Here is a 22215-nt window from a genome sequence, read left to right on the forward strand (position 1 = left end):
AAGCAGGCTCCCCGCTGAGCAGAGAGCCCGACACGGGGCTCGATCCCAGGACCCTGGGATCATGACCTGAGCCGAAAGCAGAGGCTTTAACCCACTGAGCCACCCAGGCGCCCCTCAGGGGCATTTTCTGAGGGCCCACTGTGTACCAAGCACAGTACTAGCATTTGAGGTACGCTAGGAAACAAGAAAGGTGAGAGGCGTGGCTTGGGCGGAGGAGCTAAACAGTAACGGGGTCAGACTTGCTGTGTGTTGTGAGGGTGGAGTCGTGACTTATTGAAGGGCTGGATGTGTGACGGGAGGAGAGTCGGGGAAGATTCCAAGATTCTTGTCAGCACTGATGAGAGAATTTAAGGATAAGCAGCTGTATTCGTTGCTTACTGCTGTGTAGCAGACTATCCCGAAGCCGGAGTCTTTTAAAACAACAAATGCTGCTTACCTCAGTTTGCAGCCCGGCTTAGCTGAGTGCCTCTGGCTCAGTGTCTCTCCGGAGTCTGCGGTCAGGGTGTCGGCCAAGACTGCAGCGGTCTCAAGGCATGAGTTGGGGAGGCTCTCCCACGCTCTGCAGGGCTGCCGGCGGTGCTCAGGGCCTTGTGGGCTGCTGGCTGGGCAGTGTCCGTTTTGTGTGGGTGTCTCTTCAGGGCACCTCAAAGCGTGGCAGCTGGGCTCCCTCAGAGCAGGCGATGGCCTCCAAGTGGAGGCCACGGTCTTTGTATCCTAATCTCAGAAGTGACAGCCCGTCACATCTGCCATGTCTCGTTCATTAGAAGTGCGTCACCGAGTCCCTTCCGCACGGCAGGTGTGGGTGTGGGGGCGGATTTTGCACAGCCTTGAATCTCGGGAGGCGGGGGAGGGATGCTGGGGGACGTCTGGGAGGCTGTCTGCCACGGGGTGTGTTTCCTCTACAGAGTCACTGGCCTACCTCACAGCTGCTACTCATGGCTTAGATGAAGAGGCTGAGAGCCTGAAGGAGACATTTGACCCAGAGAAGGAGACCGTGAGTCTTTGCTGACCTGAGGGTCTGGTTACAGGATGGACTCCGAGATCTGGGGACAGTGTCAATCTAGAGAAGTTCCTCTCCCGCCTGGTTCCCAGGGGAGGCAGAGACGCAGAGGAGATCAGAGGAGGTCCGTAACCTTCCCTGCATGATTGCTGACGGCTCTTGGCTTTTCCCCTCCTTCCACCCTTCAGATCCCGGACATTGACCCTAATGCCAAGCTGCTCCAGCCCCCGGCACCCATCATGCCGTTGGACACCAACTGGCCCTTGCTGACTGTGTCCAAAGGCTTCTTTGAAGGCTCCATTGCCAGCAAGGGTAAGTGCCTGCCCCTCCGTAGTGGTTTAGTTGTTTGTTTTGTGAGGAGCTGTCCCACAGAGTTCCCTCAGCTTCTTCATCCTTTCTTCTCCGTGAGCGTCATGGAGCACGGAGACGCCAGTCGGAGCTATGGTACATGCTTTCAAAAATTAGGGTGCCTGGGTGGCTCAGTCAGTTAAGTGGCTGCCTTCGGCTCAGGTCATGATCCCAGGGTCCTGGGATCAAGTCCTGCATCAGGCTCCCTGCTTGGTGGAGAGCCTGCTTCTCCCTCTGCTTGCTGCTCTGACTATGTGTGTTCTCTATCTCTCTGCCAAATAAATAAATAAAATCTAAAAAACCAACTTCACTAAAAATTAAATAAAAGCATTATGAGATGATGAGAATTTGGAAAATAGGGGGAGAAAAGAAAGTTGTGTCGTAGTCCGGGCCTTCGACAACCGCTCTGAACATTTGGGTGTGTTTCCTTGGTTTTTTTCATATGTGTACATGTACAGTCCCGCTCAGTATTTCATTGTTCATGACGTACGGTCTTAAGGCACCAGGGCCGCATGCAGACGTGTGCCCTGCTCCGGTTTTCTTGGCTGTGTCTCCTGGCTTGTTTTTCTTGGCTGAGAGCTCAGATACAGCCCTGAGCATCTTGGTCCCAGCCCTGCTCGTTCCTCCATCTCTCTCTTACCCTTTGTCCCCATGCCCTGTACACACTGTGGTGGTGCTAGCTTAGCAGAGCTCTCAGCAGGAAACTCTTAAAAATTGCTAAGTAAACAATGGTTTAAGAGGGGCGCCTGGGTGGCTCAGTCAGTTGAGTGTCTGCCTTTGGCTTGGATTATGCTGCTGGAGTCTCAGGACCGAGCCCCACCTTGGGCTCCCTGCTCAGGAGGGGGTCTGCTGCTCTCTCACCCTCTGTCTCTCCCTCTTACTTGCTCGAGCTCACACACGTCTCTCTCTCTCTTTAAAATAAATAGATCAAATCTTTTAAGAAAATGGTTTAAGAGGCAGATTTTAGTAGCAGGAAGGCCTTTCTGTCTCTCTTTCATTCCCTCTCTCTGTGAAACCTATTGCAAGTTAGCATAGCATATATACTATAACAATAAATAATAAACAAGAACTTGAAGTGGACAGAGCCTTGCCACCTGCTTTTGCAAGGCTGCAGTTTGCCTGCAGAAAGGGCAGATCTCAGACTTGCCAACTACACCGAGCTCCTTTCGTTCCTTCTGTCTGTGCAGGCAAGGGCGGCGCACTGGCTGCTGACATTGACATCGACACTGTTGGCACCGAGGGCTGGGGAGAGGATGCGGAGCTGCAGCTGGACGAAGGTAAGAGCGCGCTTCTCGGACTGTCCTGGCAGGATGGTTGCCTGGCTGGGGGCTGGGTTGTGGGACGGCCCTGCAGGGTTCCAGACCATGGGACCCACAAAGATCCTAGCATTATGCTTTCTTTGGGCTAAGATTGTGTCACTCTGCAAATCCACTCTGAGCTGGATTTTCCTTACAGACGGGTTTGTGGAGGCTGCAGAAGGTCTGGGGGACGATGGTCTTGGCAAGGGACAGGAGGAAGGAGGCGGCTGGGATGTCGAAGAGGACCTGGAGCTCCCTCCCGAGCTGGTGCGTGCGGTTCTCGCCCTGAGAAGGCTCCCTCTGCTTCTCCCTGTGCCGGCCGCCATCCCTACCGCCCCCGTCCTGTCCTGAGGTTCCCAGAAGGCAGGGGGTCTGGACCCTCCTGGTCTGATGCCTGTCTCCATTTGGAAGAAAAAAGGAGATAATCAGGTTGTGCCAACAGCAGCTTGTGAAAAGGCAGCAGTCTTTGTCGCCTGAATTGGAGCTTTTGGTTTTTGTTACTGGTGGAGCTGCTCCTGTTTGGAAGGTCTGCTCCCACAACCGTCCCCCTGCCTCCCCAGTGGAATCCGGGAACGACGTCTAGGGCAGTGTTCAGACTTAGCAGGGCAAGTGCTTGAACGGCTCACAAAATGACTGAGTGTTTTCCTCCTAGGATATACCCCCTGGAGCCGCGGGGGGCGCTGAGGATGGGTTCTTTGTGCCCCCCACCAAGGGAACCAGCCCGACTCAGGTACGCAGGGAAGCACAGCCGTGTGGGCGTGACTGGTTCTGAGCTGGCTGTACTGCATTAATGCGTGAAGACTGTGCTCTTCTGCTGAAGATGCAGAGTGGAATAGTTCGGGAGGAGAAAGTGCAAAGTGTCACTTGGCTTGGGTTTTCTGTTTCTTGGTAGATCTGGTGCAATAACTCTCAGCTTCCAGTCGATCACATCCTGGCCGGCTCTTTTGAAACAGCCATGCGGGTAAGTCTTAGAGTAGCGCTGGCTCTTCTTGTGGGCTCTTGAGGACCTCGCTCAGGGTCCTCAGGGAGGTGGCCGACTCCTCTTAACCAAATGGAAGTTAACCTGCCCACAAGGGCAGAGGTGTGCCTTTATCTTGGAAACCCTCATCTGGCCTAAGGAAACTTGCCTCATAAGGCCTTCCTCTTGCTTTCCATTTGGCTCAGTAATCTCTTTAGGCAGAGCCCACCAGCCACCTTCCCCCATGTATAGTCTGTTCTCGGACTCGCATCAGTGAAGTCAGCACCCCACACGAACAGGTGTGTGAAACACTGAACCATGCATTACGCTGACAGTAACTACAGATGCAACAGCCACAAACCTTTCCTGACGGTGTGTCAGGCACTGTCCTAAATGCTTTATGGGTGTTACTGAATGTGGTGGTCCTGCAGCGAAGTGTAATTTACAGATGAGGAAACAAGTGCGGAGCAGCTAATAAGCACCTTGCCCAGGGTCAGCTCGTTTCTCAGTGGTCAGTTTTTGTGTTGCTTTCCTCCTGTATTCCAGCTTCTTCACGACCAAGTGGGGGTCACCCAGTTTGGCCCTTACAAGCAGCTGTTCCTACAGACCTTTGCCCGTGGCCGTACCACCTACCAGGCCCTGCCCTGCCTGCCCTCCATGTATGGCTATCCTAATCGCAACTGGTAAGGCCCCTTGCGCCTGACTTCTGCTCTCTTCCAGCTTGGGGTAGGTACTTCCGATGGTCGCCTGGGGGATGGGTAACCTCAGAGCTGAGGTTTCCTAGTAGGAAGAGAACTTCGGCTTGATGCTCCATGCGGCTGGGTTTGTACACCTGTGTGCGGTTCCCCCTCCTGTTTCCCCCGTTGAGTCCCGGTTATCCTGTCTTCTTCCTGCTTCTCCGTGCTCGCAGGAAGGATGCAGGGCTGAAGAATGGCGTGCCGGCCGTGGGCCTGAAGCTGAATGACCTCATCCAGCGGCTGCAGCTCTGCTACCAGCTCACCACAGTGGGCAAGTTTGAGGAGGCTGTGGAGAAGTTCCGCTCCATTTTGCTCAGTGTGCCTCTTCTCGTGGTGGACAACAAACAGGAGATCGCGGAGGTAGGAGGCGCAGCCGCTTGTTCTAGTCCTGGGCTCACCCACAGCCTTGCCTCTGCACCCTGACCTTGCTTTGCCCCCTCTGCAGGCGCAGCAGCTCATCACTATCTGCCGTGAGTACATCGTGGGTCTGTCCATGGAGATAGAGAGGAAGAAGCTGCCTAAAGAGACTCTGGAACAGCAGAAGCGCATCTGCGAGGTACGATCTCTGGGCTTCCTGCGCCGTACAGAGGTGTCCTCCCCTCTCCCGTCTAGTAGGTCGGAATTCTTGACTTCTAAACCCAGGTTTCGGCCTGGGGAGTAAGAGATTTGGGCCCACTTCTGTGAGGAGAGAATGTATTTTTCTGCCCCTCTTCATTGCATCAGGCCTCCACACCCAGGGGGCAGAAGGCTCCCTCTGCCGTGTAGTCAGTCCCGTGTTTGTTTGCTTGGTGTCGTGTTCAATGCATGTGCAGCAGCCTCGAAATGATCTGTTGATCTGTGAAGCTGTGCGGCCTCAGCCTGGCATGTGTCCCTCCTTCTGTCCGCCAGATGGCAGCCTACTTCACCCACTCGAACCTGCAGCCGGTGCACATGATCCTGGTGCTGCGGACCGCCCTCAACCTCTTTTTCAAGCTCAAGAACTTTAAGACAGCTGCCACCTTTGCTCGACGCCTCTTAGAACTTGGGCCCAAGCCGGAGGTGGCTCAGCAGGTAGATGGCAACCCTTTAAGCATGAAGCAATCGGGTCTCTTATGTGGAGGGAGTAGAAGACCCAGGCCCTGGCCTCTGAAGCAGAGCGCTGAGGAACAGCCGTGCGCGCCTCCTTCTGCCCCTGGAAAGTGAACTTCGAACTCATTCAGCCGCGCTGCAGGTGTAAGAGCGACCTGCTCCCTAGAGTACCTCCTGCCTTCTGTGCCTAAGCCCTTCCACCCGTTAGCACCACCGCTAACCCGACACACACGTGCCCCTACTTGCGTTCCCTAGAAGCGTTCCTCTCGGGCGGTCGAAGCCAGTCTTACTCCCTTGAGTCCTGACCCTGATAATTCCTAGACTTGGTGAAGGAATATGGGTCTCAGTCCGTGGAACCAGTTTGGTATTGAGAAGGGGAAGTCCTGACAGAGCAGGAATGTGATTGTGACCCTCCGCATAGGTCCTGTGTGAAGGACACACTCTGTGTTCACTCAGGATGGTTGCATCTTGAATCAAAGAAACTCCTCAGTCATGGTGCTGAGATCATTTGAGTTGTGGTTTGCAACGTTCAGTCCTCTTGAATGAAATATTCCTTCCCTTCCTCAGACCCGCAAAATTCTGTCTGCCTGTGAGAAGAACCCCACAGATGCCTACCAGCTCAATTACGACATGCACAACCCTTTTGACATCTGTGCTGCGTCCTATCGGCCCATCTACCGTGGAAAGCCAGTGGAGAAATGTCCGCTCAGCGGGGCCTGCTATTCCCCAGAGTTCAAGGGTCAAATCTGCAAGGTCACTACAGTAAGTACTGTCTTCTAGAAATGCATCCAGGATTTTGAGAGAAGAGGAAAGGGAAAGAAGCATGTGGGTCCTTTTTTCCTCCTGTATTTGCCTGTAGCTCCTTGAGGCAGTGATACTGAAGAAAGCTGGAGCTTCTCCCACTGCTGTTTACTGATCAGTAACAGATGTTAACAACGAATCCTGCTGTATGCCCTGAAGAGTGGAGGGAGTAAGCTTTCTGGGCTTTTTGCCCTCACAAATCCCTAATTTTTTTCCTCTGTTTCCTTTTCCACAGGTGACAGAGATCGGCAAAGATGTCATTGGTTTAAGGATCAGTCCTCTGCAGTTCCGCTAAGGCCCCCTTCGGAGAATCAGTCTCTGTCTTTCCAGCTCCTCCTCCTCAACTACCCTTCAGATCATTGACATTTAGGTCTCCTGCCCTAAGACCAGTGTCCCTTTCTCTTCTTCTGTGGCTAATCAGAATGTCCACACTTGACTATTTGTCCTCTCCTCAAGGGCGACTACAGTTGTGGTCGCTGTTGGCCTTCCTTCCCCGCTTCGATCGTTCAAGGAACAAATGAAACTCGGTGGCGCACATTTGCTTACCGAATTCCTTTAGTACTTCTCCTTCCCTCCCCGCTGTCTTTGTATTTTCTTTGGGGAAGAAGCAGGATGTGGTAAACGAGATCAGTCACAGCAAACTCTTAGCCGTCCCCCATTTTCCTCGGACATTTAAACTCATAGGCAAGTACCCTCTGTATGCCCAGAAACTTAAAGTCTGGGGAGAAACTTGTTTTCCAGAAATGCACGTCACTTTTTATTGATTTGTTCTTTATAGCCATTGTTCTAGTGCTTTGTTTCTCACCCCTTAATAAAGTAAGTTTCTAAGAGTTTTGTGATCCCATTTGTTTCCTGGAAACCCTCATGTTCCTGCTCCGTGTGGCTGCCTCACCAAAGCAGACAGGTTTTTTTTGTAATTATACAATTAAAATTACTTACTTAGAGTTACTTGTAATTTACATTACTTTTGTAAGTAACAAATGCCCTTTGTCTTTTTTTTAAAAAGCACCTATCGTTCATGTATTAAACTGTGAGAATGTAGAAAGCAAGTAGCTCCCCTGTTCCATGACTGATGACAGTACTTTCCCACTTTTGCTAGTTAGAGCCAGACTGAACACCTGCCACCCACCTTTCCTACTTGTCTCTGTTCTAGATGTTTTACAGTAATAGACAAGTGTAAGATTAATAAGTAATACGTTATGTTACAACCGTTACCTTGGCAACCGCGGTAGTTTGCTTGTCGTGTGCTAAGACTACACTGGATAGACTGACATCCCGTGCCTGTGATGAGACTTTGTACTTTTTTTCATTTTAAACTCATGTTTTCAATAAACAATATATTCATTCATGTAGTTCATAACTCAGTAAAGGTAAAAAACTATTCTGTGACATCTTTTTTCCGCTCTTTTCCTCAAATGCCCAGTTCCTGTTACCTTCCTCCAGATAGGGAGCCACTCTTGGCATCCTTGTATGCTCCAGTGGCTTGTGTGTCTGCAGACAGACAAAAATATGTCCTTCCCCGTTCCCCTGCTGTACATACATGACGCATACCACTAAAAGACTGCACCTTGTTAGTTTTATCATGTACTGCATTTAAGATATTTTTCTATATCACATGTTAGGTTCTCTCTGTTTTTTTTTTTTTCTACTTCTCCGCATAGTGTACCATTGTACGATTTAGTTCATAGAAGTTGCCTTCTTTGTTGATGGGTGTTTAGATTGTTTTCAATCTTTATTATTAAAAAAATGCTGCAGTGAATGACTTGAACATACATTGTACAGTTTGGGGAAATGTGTCTGTAGGATAAACTCCTCGAGATGGAATTCCTGCACCAAAGAGCACAGGCCTTGATATTTTTTTTAGCTTTAAGAGCTGCTTGCTTAAACTTAATATCCCCAAACAAAGCCTGCCTTTGCAAAAATTTGCATACTGTTTTGATGACACTCTTTCAAGTTGTCAACATTCTTTCTGTAAACAAGTTGGTGATAAATTTGGGCCAAAAAAATTCTTGCAAGCTTAAAAGTTAAATTATAAAACTAACTTTGCACACAAACAAACTATTCTGAACAGGGGTATATAAAAGAAGGACAGTCCATGCTTCCTGAAGCTCATGTTATTGGGGAAACGAAATGGATATATGTAAGATGATTGTGAATATCAGGCAAGAATTCGAAGCTGGTCGTTAAACGGTGGAGACCCATTGTGTCCTTAATCAAGAGAATGATAGAAAACGCTGCAGGGGCAGCTGGATGGCTCGGTCAGTTAAATGTTGACTCCATCTCAGGTCTCAGGGTCATGAGTTCAAGCCCAGTATTGGACTCCACGCCTAGCTCCACACTAGGCTTGGAGCTCACTTTTTAAAAAATGCTGTAAAATACTATTTTGCAACAGTGTTCACTATACATTAGAAGGGCAGGAGGTGACTAAATATGAAGATGAAGTTTTAGGAATATCATTAATAAGAGAGAAGCAGAAGCAAGTTTAAGAAATGCAAAGTGTTTGTTTTCAACTCCATGTTGTCTCAGTTACCTCCAGTAATTTCCTTATTAACATGCTTGTTACCACATTACTGTAAAGCTGATAGAAATGCCTTTCATGTGGGACCTGGGTGGCTCAGAGGGTTAAACCTCTGCCTTCAGCTCAGGTCATGGTCTCAGGTCCTGGGATCAAGCCTGGCATCTGCTCTCTGCTCAGCGGGGAGCCTGCTTTCTCTCCTTCCCCCACCCGCCTCTCTTCCTACTTGTCTCTCTTTGTATCAAATAAATAAATAAAATCTTTTTTTTTTATAAATAAAATCTTTAAAAAAATACCTGTAATGTGCTTGATAGAACAATAGTCATATTAGAGACGCGCATGTAAGCGGTTTGGAGTTGAGCGGGGAAGCCTGGAATAGATTCTGGTACAGGTGTTGAGAAAGGGGTTAAACGGAGGGGGTTTCCATTATAGAAGTTCAGAACTGAGAGGAACTTCAGTGTTACATAGTTGCCATCCGAGGCCTTGGGTGGTGAAGTGTTTTGAACAAAGTTACAGAATTGGGACTGGGACTTAAGTCTTCTGACTTAAGTGCAGAATGTTCTCTCCTGAGTCACACCACTTGTGCCTGGGGCAATGCAGTAGGTTTTGCACGGATATGATTTTAAAAATCTGAAGGAAAGAGGAAGGTACTTAAGCTGGTGCATAACACAGAACTCAAGTCTGTGCTCGGGAAGCCAAGGACTGAAGGAGGGAAGTGACTTCATTCTCATGTAATTTCTCCCTTTTAAGCTCCATAGCACTTGATCCTTCGTTTAAGACCTCTACCGTGTACCCTCCTTGCCGCCCGTCGGACCTCACCTCCAGCCCAGTCCCCGGGCCGCTGTTCTACAGCAGGGGCTGGGCCTGCCTGGCCTCTCCTTCCGCTGTGCCCAGCACAGGATCCTAAACAGTGGATGCCCTCCAAGGGCTAAAGTGAGCTTGCGTCCGAGGGGTTCCGACCCGTGTGAAGAGGAGGGGAGGGATGTGGAGTTGCCCCTTTCCGCGCCTCCCCCAGCCTCTCGGGGTTGGAGGGTGGGTTCCGTCTGGAGAAAAGGAGATGCGTCAGGGACGGCAGCTCTACCACGACTACATTCGAATCGTCCCCCGGCTCGCTCCAGGGCCCCAGACTGGCTTTTTCTGCCTGAGTGGCTTCAGCTGACACTGGGTTCTAAGTTCCGAGGTCTGTGTCCTTCAGTCTGGCCGTCCTGATGGGGAACAGGCGGTGACAGGGAGCCGTCGGACTCGTCAGGGTCCGGGCGGGCGAAGAACGGCCCGCGAGCGTGTCCCGCAGGCCCGGGCCCGGGAGCGGAGAACCCGGCAGGGACGGTCCTCGCCGGCGCGGCGGCGGCGGGGAGACAGGAAGCCGGGGGCGTCGAGTGTTAGGGAAAACGAAAGAGCTCCTTCTCTGGATAATGCGAGAAGTTGAAATAAAGGAAGCCGGGCTACGGAGTAACCTGGCAGAAGTTAACAGCGGGTTCCACTCCGTTAGTTCAACGGTTCCTGGCTCGAAGGGAGGAAAACACACAAAACAAAACAAAAACAACCCATAAAGCTTCCTGTCCCTTTAAAAATGGCGGCTCCGCACCGACCTGCACTGCTATTGGTCGCAGGAGGGGAAGGGGCGGGGATAAGGGCGGGGCTCGGGGGGGGGCGGGGCGCAGCCGCCTCGGAGACCCGCCTCCTACGGCAAGCCGGAGAGAGCAAGATGGCCGCTGCCGAGGAGGACTGTGGTGCTGGGGCCGACGCTGACCGGGAATTGGAAGAGCTCCTGGAAAGTAAGAGCTCGTTATGGGAGAGGCCCGACGGGGGCGGTTGTAAGGACTCATTCGAGGGTAAAGTGAACCTGAGATATTGGGGGCGGAGCGGGAGAGGCTCTCCAAAATGTTGGCCGGGGGCGGAGGGTCAGCCTGCGCCTCCCAGGAAGATCTGCGGGTCACGCTCTCCTTCCTCCGCGGCGGGAGCTCGGGAGCCACCGTGGGCCCCTGAGCCTGTCAGACCGTTGGTCTCCGGGCCGGAGGGAAAGCGGTAACGCACCGGCCGGCGTGTCACGGTCCGACCTGAGCTCCCCTTGCTCTAGATGAGCAGTTTCCTTCCCGCCAGCCGCAGCGTTCGGTCCTCGGTGGCCGGCGACCCCGACGCTCACCGACGGCTCGCTTGAAGTGTGGGCGAGCCCGTGGCGCGGCCTTCTGTGCGCTGTCCTCTCCTCGCCCGTCTTCCGCCAGGCCTCTCACCTTTTCCTCAGCAGGCCCCATGCCGGTGCTTTCACGGGTCAGAGCTCAAGCCCACCCCCTTCTGCGGCCTTGGGGGCAGACCGTTCACCCTCCTCGGAGAGGCGGAAGGTTCTTTTCTTCCTTAGCCCTGACCTCCGCTGCTCTGTTGGCCGCTTGCCCGCCGTGGGCCGTGCCCCCGCCCCTAGGCCTGGCAGGCAGTGTGGGGGTGGGAACTCGGGTTGTTGAGGGCAGAGGTGAGTATGTGTTGTCTCTTGCCCAGTCACAGACACGTGGGGAGGTGGAGGATGAGCAGAAGTGAGGAGCGGCAGGCGACCGTGCGGATTGGGGCACAGCTGCAGAGCGGCGGGAGGGAGCTCTGGGAGCTTGGCCCGGGTGGGCTGAATCGCAGGATGAGCGAAGGGAGTTGAATGCTCCCCCGGGAGTAGAGCAGAGCGCGCGGTCCCTCAGTCGGAGCTAGCGCCCGACCCTGGGGAGGCTGGGTGGAGCATCATGTGGCTTCGGCTTTCTTGCCAAAAATTAATCCCTCGGGGGCGTATGGATGCCTGTGCTCTCTGCTCCAATTGGATATGTGTAGGGGATTTCTGGGGAATCATTCGATGTGGCAAGGAAGGCACTGTGTGGAGGGAGGGGTCTTTGCAGAGCTTTTCACTGTCTCCCCCCAGCTCCGAGAGAGATGCCTCTTCCACCTTGAGGGATTTCTTCTCCTTTGATCACATAAATTGGGTAATGAGGAGGGAAGTGGGAAGCTTATTGAGGGGGGCCCAGGAGAGGGAGACAAAAAAAAAAAAATTTAGGAAGGTTGGCACTTTGAAAGATTGTTCTCGTAACTACCCCTCCCTGACCCCAGCCTTGCATCCTCATCCATCCCCCAACACACACACTATGTCTCTTGTCTCTGAAGGTGCCCTTGATGATTTCGATAAGGCCAAACCCTCCCCAGCACCCCCTCCTACTACCACGGCCCCTGATGCTTCGGGGCCCCAGAAGAGATCGCCAGGAGACACTGCCAAAGTATAAATTCCACCCTCTTAAGGGATGGGGAGGGGATGGGCATGCATCTCTGAGCAGAGGTGGGACAGGCCCCTGTGGGTTGGAGTGGTCTGGGGGGAGGAGGCCCTGGCCTTACACCAATGAGTGCTCTTTCAGGCCTCAGTCCTGGTAAACAGGGACTTTTGAGGATGGACTGGTGGGATCTCGCGCAAGTTCTTTGGAAAAAAAGTGGGTTTAGATGGTTGGTTTGCGAATGCCGCCCCATACCCTTTCCTCAGTGGCCAGAAGCCTTATTTCCTGTTCTCCTAAAGAGAAGTAGTTAGAATGTCCAGTGGAGGGGGTAGGAGGGAAGCTCTGCATTTCCCAGAGCCACTGCCTGTGGCTTCTGTCAGAGGGTTTCCGAGTAAGACATGCCTTTTTGCCACCCCTTCCCTGCAGGATGCCCTTTTTGCCTCCCAAGAGAAGTTTTTCCAGGAACTGTTCGACAGCGAGCTGGCTTCCCAAGCCACTGCGGAATTCGAGAAGGCAATGAAGGAGCTGGCTGAGGAGGAGCCCCACCTGGTGGAGCAGTTCCAGAAGCTCTCGGAGGCCGCGGGGAGAGTGGGTGAGGAGGCGCCCCAGGGCTGGAACACTGGGAACAAACTTCTCTGGTCTTTGTTGCCCGAGATCGGGAGAACTGTCAGGAAGGCTGATAGGGCTATCACCACCCTGGGGTGAGGCCAGCAGGTGGGAAGAGGGATGGCTACAGGGCTTCAAGAAAGGAATGAGGCTGGAAAGTCCTTGAAAAGATTGTTGAAAACCGACCACTTGAAAGGTGGTTGTCATCTTGGAGAACAGACCGACACAGGCACAGTTCTTGCAGACTGGTGAAAATGGCTGTGAAGATGAACACAGAGGACTCAGAGATTTGGAGTGCTGGTGATCCACCAGTAAATGGTGCATATCGAGCTGGTAGGCAAACAGTTAAAACCTGAAGACCTTGTCTTTCTTCACCTTCCTTAGGCAGTGACGCAACCTCCCAACAAGAATTTACGTCTTGCCTAAAGGAGACACTAAGTGGACTCGCCAAAAATGCCACTGATCTCCAGGTGAGGGAAAGGGGGGGGGGCCCACCAGGGATCTCACAGAACAGCAAAGTCTCAAAAGACAGACCCTATCTCGTAGCAGGTGAAGTCTGTTCCCGCCACACTGTTTTGCTGCAGGCAAGTTTAAATAGTTCTTTCCCACCTGAAGGGGTGGTAAGCATCCCAAGAAGGCCGTGTACAGATCTTCCTCAACTGATAAGTTGGAAATGTCTTAAGTTAGAAATGCATTTAATGCAGCTACCCTGCTGAACATCACAGCTTAGCCTCGCTAACCATGCCTTAAACACGGTTAGAACACTTAAGTGAGCCTACAGTTGGGCAAAGTCCTCCACACAAAGCCCTTTTTCTAATATGGTGTCGAGTATCTCATGTAATTTATTGACTGCTGTGCCGAAAGTGAAAAGTAATGGTTGTGGGGGGCGGGACGTCACCAGTGCCACAGTTGTTGACCCTGGTGACGGTGTGGCTGCTGGAGAGTATCCTCTGCATATCACCAGCCTGGGGAAAGATCCAAATTCGAGATCTGAAGTATAGTTTCTACGGAATGTGCGTCTCTTTCACACCATCCTAATAAAGTTGAAAATGGTCCGCGGTCAGAGACCACCTGTATTGGCTCACCTCCTTCTTGTCCTTTCTAGAACTCAGGCATGTCAGAGGAGGAACTGACCAAGGCCATGGAAGGGCTGGGCATGGATGAAGGGGAGGGGGAGGGCAACATCCTCCCCATCATGCAGAGCATCATGCAGAACCTCCTGTCCAAGGATGTGCTGTACCCATCCCTGAAGGAGATTACTGAAAAGGTTTGTGAACTTGTATTTCTGCTTTTCCTCCTACTTGTCCGTTGTGTCAGCCCCTGTGGGCTACTTTGTGTGCCTAGAGCCTACAAAGCTAGAGAGTAACTCGAGGGCACAAGCCATCCACTCTTTTCTCCTTTTTGTGTTTGGAGCGGGAGGGTGCCACACTGAAGATGCTGAAGGTGGAACGGGTGGTCCTTCAGCTCTGGTTTCTGTAAACTGGTTTCCGACTGCTGTCCGACCAGCCCTTTCTTTTGCTGGTTTGGTGCTATGCAGTTTAAGAGTAGTGAAAAGATGGTCCCTGCTGTCAGGGAGCTTACAGTTTCGCTCAAGAAACAACATACAGGGGCGCCTGGGTGGCTCAGTGGGTTGAGCAGCTGCCTTCAGCTCAGGTCATGATCTCAGGGTCCTGGGATCGAGTCCCGCATCGGGCTCTCTGCTCAGCGGGGAGCCTGCTTCCTCCTCTCTCTGCCTGCCTCTCTGCTTACTTGTAATTTCTCTCTGTCAAATAAATAAATAAAATCTTTAAAAAAAAAAAAAAAAGAAACAACATACAGGAGTAGAAGCTTTCCCGTGACAGTACTACGTGGGATCAAGTGTGGAGTGAGCCATGTAGACCAGGAGTCAGCAGGCGAGGGTCTGGGTGGACCAAAGCCAACTCTCAAGCTAAGAGTGGTTCTTACAAGTTTAAAGTTGTAAAGTCAAAACAGGAAGAAGAAAGACTGTGACAGAGCTTACACATGGCCCATAAGAGCTAAACTAGGACTGTGTAGGCCTTCACCGAGAAGTGCGCCACCCTCTGGTGACCATCGCGCTAGCATAGCCAGTCGTCTGGCTGGAGTCCGTGCTGCTGCTTGACACTGAACTCGCTTCTTTAGTTTTTATCTTCCTCCATGTCCTCCCCTTCCCCTTCATTTTTTATTGTTTTTCATATTTAATTTCCTTTCCTCTCCATTGTTCATGAATTCTTCCCCACCCATGCTCTTCTTTCCTTAGTATCCAGAATGGTTGCAGAGTCACCGGGAGTCTCTTCCTCCAGAGCAGTTTGAAAAATACCAGGAACAGCACAGTGTAATGGGCAAGATATGTGAGCAGTTTGAGGCCGAGACCCCGACGGACAGCGAGGCCACTCAGAAGGCTCGTTTTGAGTTAGTGCTGGATCTCATGCAGCAGGTAAGGTCTCCTCTGCCGTCTGCCCACGGGTGCTGTCTGGGTGTTCGGTGGAGGACGGGTCTGGAAAGAACACCACACTGCCAGACCCAGTGGAGGAGGGAGCACAAGAGAGGTCCCAAAGCCTGGTCCTCAGAAGATGGGAGAGATAACACGGCTCAGATTCCTCTTTGGGTTGCTCTGTTGTTTTCTAGGATCTTCTGTTTCTCAAGTTCCTCTTATTTTCCAGCTACAGGATTTGGGCCATCCTCCAAAAGAACTGGCTGGGGAGATGGTGAGTATATCTTCTCCAAGATTTGAATCTGAGTTCCAAGTCTCTGGAATTCTGTAATCTTTAATGATTTCACATGAGGCGATCACTGTGGCTCTGGGGGAGGCACCTTCGGAAGCTCTCATTTGAGGTGGGAGCAGTAATCTCAGTCTCTCCATCTCTTCTCCAGCCTCCTGGCCTCAACTTCGACCTGGATGCCCTCAATCTATCGGGCCCACCAGGTGCCAATGGCGAACAGTGTCTGATCATGTAAAACACAGCACGTGTCTGTCACTGAGTCCCAGCCATGGGGAGCATCTGGAGTCAGCAGAACCACTGGGAGCCGAGGCAGGAGAGCCGACTCCAAGAGCAGCCTGCCCGCTGCCCTGTGTCGTCCCAGCTGACTGGGACTGTGCCATACCAGCTGAGGCTTTAACTCTGTCTTTCTAGAAACATGGCCTGTTGTGCGGGCCGTTTCTGTGGGCCCTATCCATGCGGTTTCTGCTGCTAGCAAAGGCCCAGCTACCTTCCAGGTGAAGAAAGGCATCCCTCGTGGGGCATGTACTTTCTTACCTCCCAGATAATGTTATATATGGCCACACTGATGTTCACTTTTGCATTCAGGGTCTTCGTGCCTTGTCTCTACTCCTTCTGGGACCTGGGGAGCAGAGACAGAGTCTTGGGACTCTGTATTTCTCTAGTTCTTTTGGGCAGAGCTTTTGGGATTGATGGGGAGAAACTTAGCCTGGGCTGGGACGCGAGGTCTGCCACCATGTCCTCTTGCCTTCAGACAGACCGTTATGAACTCTGTGAAGGAAAAGGAGGTGGGGGTTTTGCATCTAATCACAGTAGGGTTGGGAGAGAAGCCCTGGGATTCTCCTCTCTTTAGGTGCTGAGCCTTCAACTCCCTGTTCCGGCCTGAGAACTCAAGTTGCTACCATGGTTCTTTGTACAGTGCTCTGTGATCTGGGTGAAACCAGCCCTTGACCTTCCTCTGCCCCCTGCCTCTCCTCATCTCTTCTCTTTTTAAACACTCGTTTATTCCAGCCTTCTCTGGAACCCGGGCTGTGACAAAGAAGGGCCATCTTATATCCCCTCCTCTGGGCCACCACCACTCTGATTGGAAAACATATGTAATTACAGTGTCAGGTCTAGGAAATGAATGACTGTTCTTCCCCAGATACGTTCTGGCTTATTTGAGACCTCTGATTTCTTTGAATCCTTTCCCTTAAGCAGGTGACTTGGGAACGGGAGTGGAGTGCAGCCCGGGTCCTTTTTCTTGACTAATAAATATTCTGATTGAGGAGTGTGGCCGGTTTTTCATTCAGGTCTTTCTCGGCTCTTCCTCACCATCGGTAAGCCGCAGTGAGGAGTGCTTGCAGACGAGTTCTGCGTGATCTCACCATGCTGGGTTCTACCGTCACCCGCCTTCCCCAGCTCAGTCTGCGCCTCACTTGGCAAAGGAGACCGATTGGCCATCTTGCCTCATTCCCTCCCTCTGGGTGTTTCAATCTGGCAAGCCCTTCAGTTGGTACTGTACTTTAACATTTGACATTCTTATTATTGTTAGTAATATATTGTTAACCTTTTCTTTTAAATTACAGTTTGTTTGGTTTTTTTTTGAGTTGACCTGGCACCTCTCCTTGCATCCATGGACCTTCGTTGCCAGGTATTGGTGGGCACTCTGGTCAGGCCAGCGGCTGTCCCGTTCAGCACTCAGAAGATGATGCCCAGAGCAGGGGTACATTGGGCATCTGAGTCAGTTGGAGCTCCTGCTATGCCACTTCCCTTGGGTAAAGCTTTTTACCCCTTAAAGTGATCCTGCCTGTTCTGTGGTGTTGACAAGGAAGGAAGTGCTCTGAGAGCCTGAGGCTGTTTGGGAACTTCCAGCCACTGCTCTTACCAGAGTGTGGAAGCACCCCAGTCTGAACCCAGGACTCCTCTCCTTTGGAGGAGGTGGGCACGGTGCAGGCAGACTTATGGTGGTCACAGAGCCCAAAGGGCTAAAGTCTGTCCATCTATCCCCGGCCAGACTGGACAAGGGTACAGAGGGGAAGGGAAGGACAGAGAGGCCCCAACCCTTGATCCACATGCCTCCTGTACGTAGGGGTGGCTGGCTTTAACAGATTCTCACTCCTGCTGGCCTACTCTGGCCTTACTCCAGGAGTCGAAACAGATGCCCTAGTCCAGTTCAGTTCTGTTCCCAGGTCAGGCCATTTGTTTTCAGTTTGATTGAACATAAACAAATTGACCTCCAGTTGGTTACTGTCTGTTCCCAAAGCATTATTTGACTGATTCCGGGACTTGGGGGAAGGACAGAGCAGTCCTTCTCAAGCTATCTTTGCTAAAGGACCAGGCTTTCTGCTTTATAAATACCCAGTCCTTTGTATCCTAAGATGTGTTTCCATGACAACGGTGCAGTCCCCACAGTATGCTGCCCACCCCACGAGCTTCTGCACACCTGAACTGACCACAGCCCTTTCAGCAGAAGTCCACGGATCATGCACTGGGGTATCACAGCAATGTCAAAATGCTTAAAGGTGTCTAAACACTCTCAGTTACTAATTCATCATGTCGTAGACTAGTAAGAAAACTGTTCACGGACCGGTACAAGTCTTTGAACCACGTTGAGTAGCACTGCTAGGCCCTCCCCGGGCTCTGGAGCTCTGTCAGCCACTGGACAGTCTCGGTACGTGTTTTCTCTCACGTGAGGATTGCCTCTTGTGAACTTGCTTCTTTGACAAGGTGTGTCTCTGTAAGGATATTTATAGTATTTTTCTAGCCTTTTCTCTTGCTTAAAAATAACCATCACAGGGTTTAGGTTCAAGCTCTATGAGGAGTTTTTATGCTGCTCTCAAACTTTAAAGGATTTAAAGCTGCCCCTTTGTTCTAAAATACTGTATGTTAGATAATAAATTTATAGTTGTTTGGATGGTTTCATGAATTAAGAATTGAATTCCTATGGAATTTGTGATAAGGAGGATATTTTCCTGTGACTCTGGACCATCCTGGTGAGGGCCCCAGGAGCACTCTGTTGAGAGGGCTTTGGGGGACTTGCAGAAAACGATGGCGCACAGGAAATGAAGTTGAGACGCTGGACCATATGAAAAGTGATCAGAAGGCCTAGAGGAAGAGAATGTGTATTATACTGGAAAACCCACTGGCTGACCATGTTCCTCAGGAAGGCCTGAGGACAACTTTTTTTAACAAAGGAAGGGCACTAATGAATGGGTCACTGGTATCTTCGAGAAGTTTAGATGTGGCTGTCTCTGTGGGTGGAGGCTGAGGGAAGGGGATGTTTAAGAGCCGGTCCCCGTAGCAGCGGAGGCTGGGGGAGGGGGGTTTAAGAGCCGGTTTCCCCTGTAGCAGTGAGGAAGATAGGACCCGGGCACAGCCGAGGCCGAGCGGCAGCACTTGGCCTCTCAGAAGCAGAGTGGAGAAGGGCAGCATGTGCAGAGTGGAGGTGGCTAATGACGTGGGTGGTCCCAGGGACCAGACGAATGGTCAGCCAAGGACGGCACTGGTTTATATTTAAGAGCGATCAAGAATCATTACCCAGAAGAAGGAGTTAGAAACTTCAGCGAAAAGTCAAAATTCCTTGCCCGTTTTCTAGGCCTCAGACCATTCTCAGACTCGACCTGTCAACTGAAAGTTTCCCCGGTTAACTGTGTTGGGAGAAGACGACCTGATTTTTTACGTTGGAAAACAGGGATACTGGGTCAGAATTGACTCTGATACCCAGTGACCTAAAGGACCACCACAGCACTTCCCTCCCTATACTCATCCACTTTGCTATAGGGAGAAGTGGGCTCAGAGCCGAGTGTTCGCCCAAGTCGGCCTCACAGTGGGTCCAAAAACCCGCTTTATGGTCATTTTTTCAGTTTCCAAATGTATAATCAGAATGGACGTATTTGGGGGCGCCTGGGTGGCTCAGTGGGTTAAGCCGCTGCCTTCGGCTCAGGTCATGATCTCGGGGTACTGGGATCGAGTCCCGCATCGGGCTCTCTGCTCAGCAGGGAGCCTGCTTCCCTTCCTCTCTCTGCCTGCCTCTCTGCCTACTTGTGATCTCTCTCTGTCAAATAAATAAATAAAATCTTTAAAAAAAAAAAAAAAAAAAAAAAGAATGGACGTATTTGGCAGTTGGCAGAAAGCCCCAGTCAAAGCCCCTGAAACTGTACCCCCACTTCTGCCAAGATAGAAAATAAGAAAATCGTCCTGCATTCTAGGGAAAACGGCCGTGATCGTTCAGTGCTTAGAAAGGTAGAAGAATGCAGGGTGTGGGTTTCCTTCACTTCCTCCTAGTTGCTCCAGTCTGGCTCTTGCAAACCGGGTTGCTGTGCCCTGCAGTGGGCTTGAGCAGGCAGTTGGCCCTGTTGCAGTACAGCGTTGAGTGTGGTTTAGAGCCTCTGCCATGGGTACATGGTGATGAATACGTACTTTCTGACCCTTCACAGAAAGTTCGTTGACCCTGTAATGCCGTGAATATGGTTTGCAGTACCCATCAGAAAGAAGTATCAGAAGCAATGTGCATTCAGAAGCGATGGGCACCAGTGTATTTTCACAGTCTTGATCTAGGGCTCTTAATTCTCCTCCATTGTCACAGTGTAGTCCAAAGGGAGCTGGACATTCTGCAGAATGTCACGCTCGTGTATGCTACTCAGGAAATAAGGGTGTGCTAATCAGACCCGATGAAAAGACATTGTCAAGTATTTTGGATTCCTTGGTGAGACACATTCCAGGGAGTGGAAGATAAATCCTGCAGAGCTTACAGGGTCCTACTACATTGAGTAAGTTTTTAGTAGGAGTCCCATGGTCTAGAGTGTGCAGGGACATTCTCTGTAAGGCAAAGGGTAAACTATTGCATCTTCTATCCTTTACTGTGGGAAAGAAGCCCAGTGCCGTGGTAGGCCTCTTTCAGTTTAGGAGGCCCCATATTCTGTGCTTGGGAATGCAAGAAAGGCCCCTACAGCAGATCCAGGCTACAACACGAGCAGCGCTGCTGCGTGGGCCGTATGGCCTGGAAAATTCTGCGGTGCTAGAGGTGTCTGTGGTAGGGAAAGATGATGTGTGGATTCTAGGGCAATCCACAGTAGGAGAGTTCCAGCATAGTTCTCTAGGGTTCTAGAGAAAGGCTGTGGCCTCTGCAGTAAAGAAAGTGTCATTCGAAAAGCATCTCCTAGCATACAGTTAGGCCCCAATAGAGACCAGTCAGTGCCTGACCACAAAGGATCAAGTGACTGTGTGACCAATTGTCCATAGAGCCCGCTGGTCACTGTGAGACCTGCCAGGTCATGAGATTGGGCGGATACACCAGCTGTCTGTCTTACAGCGGAAGTGGTGCACTTGGGAAGAAGCCCAAACACAGTTGGGGGGGCACAAGTAAGTTGAAATGAACAAGGGTCCCCAGGCCTCCGTTTACCTGTGTCTGTTGCATGGGGCTAGCTTTGTCCTAGATCATGCCTGTGGCAATGTCAGGATACCTGCAACCCTTTGTCCAGGTCTGGTCGGTGGATGAGTTGGTTTGATACGTTAGGGCAAGACAAATAGGGACCATTGCTTCTCAGCAGCCCCATCTAGAGTGGTCCTGAGAGTCCATGATGAGAAATTCTCAACCAGTAGTTTTTTTTTTTTTTTTTTAAGATTTTATTTATTTATTTGACAGACAAGAGATCACAAGTAGGCAGAGAGGCAGGCAGAGACAGAGAGAGGAGGAAGCAGGCTCCCCGTTGAGCAGAGAGCCTGATGCGGGGCTTGATCCCAGGACCCTGGGATCATGACCTGAGCTGAAAGCAGAGGCTTTAACCCACTGAGCCAACCAGGTGCCCCTCAACCAGTAGTTCTTCAGGCAGTGTAGCTGATCACTTTGTGTGGAAAGAGAAGTGGCCTGAGGCCAGGGTATAGGTGAACTCTCACAGCCAGTGGGCTGGTTGATCAGGAGCCCAGAAGGTGCAAGATAAGAAAATGCAGGAGAAGGTCTGGTGAAGAATGTTTCAGTGGGTCTGTGAGACCAGGACTTGTCACAGTATTCACCAGAAAAGTGTTGACTAATAACCACATGAATAGGACGCTTTGGTCAGGAGCCTCACCTCACGGGGTTCTTGCACAGGGTGCTCGCGAGAAGAATCACCTTGCCGGAGAGATGGATACTTACCCACCTATTAGCACTGGACTCCTTTCCTACCCGTGGCTGACCTAGCTATTTTTAATACCTAACCGTCAGCTACAAAGCAGTGCTGATCCCCTAGTTCAGTACCACTGCTCAAGAAGAGCCCGCCACCTGGTGGCAACAGTTCGATGCTGGAAAAGTCACACCCAACAGCTTCCTCTGATCACATATTTTCACTGTGCTTATCCTGCTGAAAGTGCCTTAGCCAGTACTACCATCCAAAGACTCAAGAGACTTTTGATCTACTGGTGTGGGATCCTGTATAATAATGCCTTGGAACAAGGGACCCATTTAATGACAAAGCAGGTGCAGCAACAGGAACATGGCAGTAGGGATACTCTTCCTATCAAATACCTTTCCATCCAGAAGCTTCTGACCCAGTAGAGCCTTGGGATGCACTTTGGAAGGTACATTGGTGGTGCCAGCAAGAATGCGGTGCTGTCCTTTACAATACAGTATAAACCTACATGACCATAATAGGGTGCTTCATCCTCAGCCCTTAGGTAGAATCCAAGAGTTCTGGGACCAAGGGTAGAAACAGAGGTGACCCTGTTCAGCATCACTTCTAGTGATCTACTTGAGAAATTTTATGTCCTCTCCCTGCAACTTTAAGTTCTGTGGGTCTGGAGGTCCTGGTTTTGGTGGCAGGCTGGGGTTGGGTGAGAGAGCCTTCAATTAGGCTCAACATAAGAATCTCAATAAACTTAAAAATATGCCATCTTCTGGTCACTTGGAACTCCTAATGCCTGCAGACTTTCAAGCAAAGAAGTTCCCATACTGCCTGGGAGGTAGGACTGCTGCTAA

General features: G+C 51.1%; 2 protein-coding genes across 2 annotated transcripts in view; both read left to right on the forward strand.

The window, feature by feature from the left end:
• Positions 1-7040, forward strand: part of COPA (COPI coat complex subunit alpha) — a 45054-nt gene extending 38014 nt beyond the window's left edge. The window contains exons 22-33 of the mRNA XM_059413522.1: positions 906-994; positions 1189-1312; positions 2536-2625; positions 2804-2913; positions 3299-3376; positions 3539-3607; positions 4151-4287; positions 4515-4701; positions 4787-4897; positions 5230-5391; positions 5977-6171; positions 6446-7040. Coding sequence (XP_059269505.1) covers positions 906-994; positions 1189-1312; positions 2536-2625; positions 2804-2913; positions 3299-3376; positions 3539-3607; positions 4151-4287; positions 4515-4701; positions 4787-4897; positions 5230-5391; positions 5977-6171; positions 6446-6505 — 1412 coding nt within the window. The 3' untranslated portion in view covers positions 6506-7040. The remainder of the gene's footprint in view (positions 1-905; positions 995-1188; positions 1313-2535; positions 2626-2803; positions 2914-3298; positions 3377-3538; positions 3608-4150; positions 4288-4514; positions 4702-4786; positions 4898-5229; positions 5392-5976; positions 6172-6445) is intronic.
• Positions 7041-10398: 3358 nt separating this feature from the next.
• On the forward strand, positions 10399-16549 carry PEX19 (peroxisomal biogenesis factor 19). The gene is made up of 8 exons (XM_059413528.1): positions 10399-10500; positions 11858-11967; positions 12385-12550; positions 12949-13034; positions 13670-13831; positions 14822-14998; positions 15225-15269; positions 15436-16549. The coding sequence occupies exons 1-8, from the start codon at positions 10431-10433 to the stop codon at positions 15517-15519; spliced, it is 900 nt and encodes a 299-aa protein (XP_059269511.1). The 5' UTR covers positions 10399-10430; the 3' UTR covers positions 15520-16549.
• Positions 16550-22215: the final 5666 nt, after the last annotated feature.

The sequence above is a fragment of the Mustela nigripes genome, chromosome 10 (assembly GCF_022355385.1).
Source record: "Mustela nigripes isolate SB6536 chromosome 10, MUSNIG.SB6536, whole genome shotgun sequence".
NCBI classification, from domain to species: Eukaryota; Metazoa; Chordata; class Mammalia; order Carnivora; family Mustelidae; genus Mustela; species Mustela nigripes.

Coding starts and splice junctions, on each gene's coding strand:
- PEX19 (XM_059413528.1), top strand. CDS start 10,431: ATGGCCGCTGCCGAGGAGGACTGTGGTGCTGGGGCCGACGCTGACCGG. Junction 10,501..11,857: donor ATTGGAAGAGCTCCTGGAAA/GTAAGAGCTCGT, acceptor TTGTCTCTGAAG/GTGCCCTTGATGATTTCGAT. Junction 13,035..13,669: donor AAAATGCCACTGATCTCCAG/GTGAGGGAAAGG, acceptor TGTCCTTTCTAG/AACTCAGGCATGTCAGAGGA.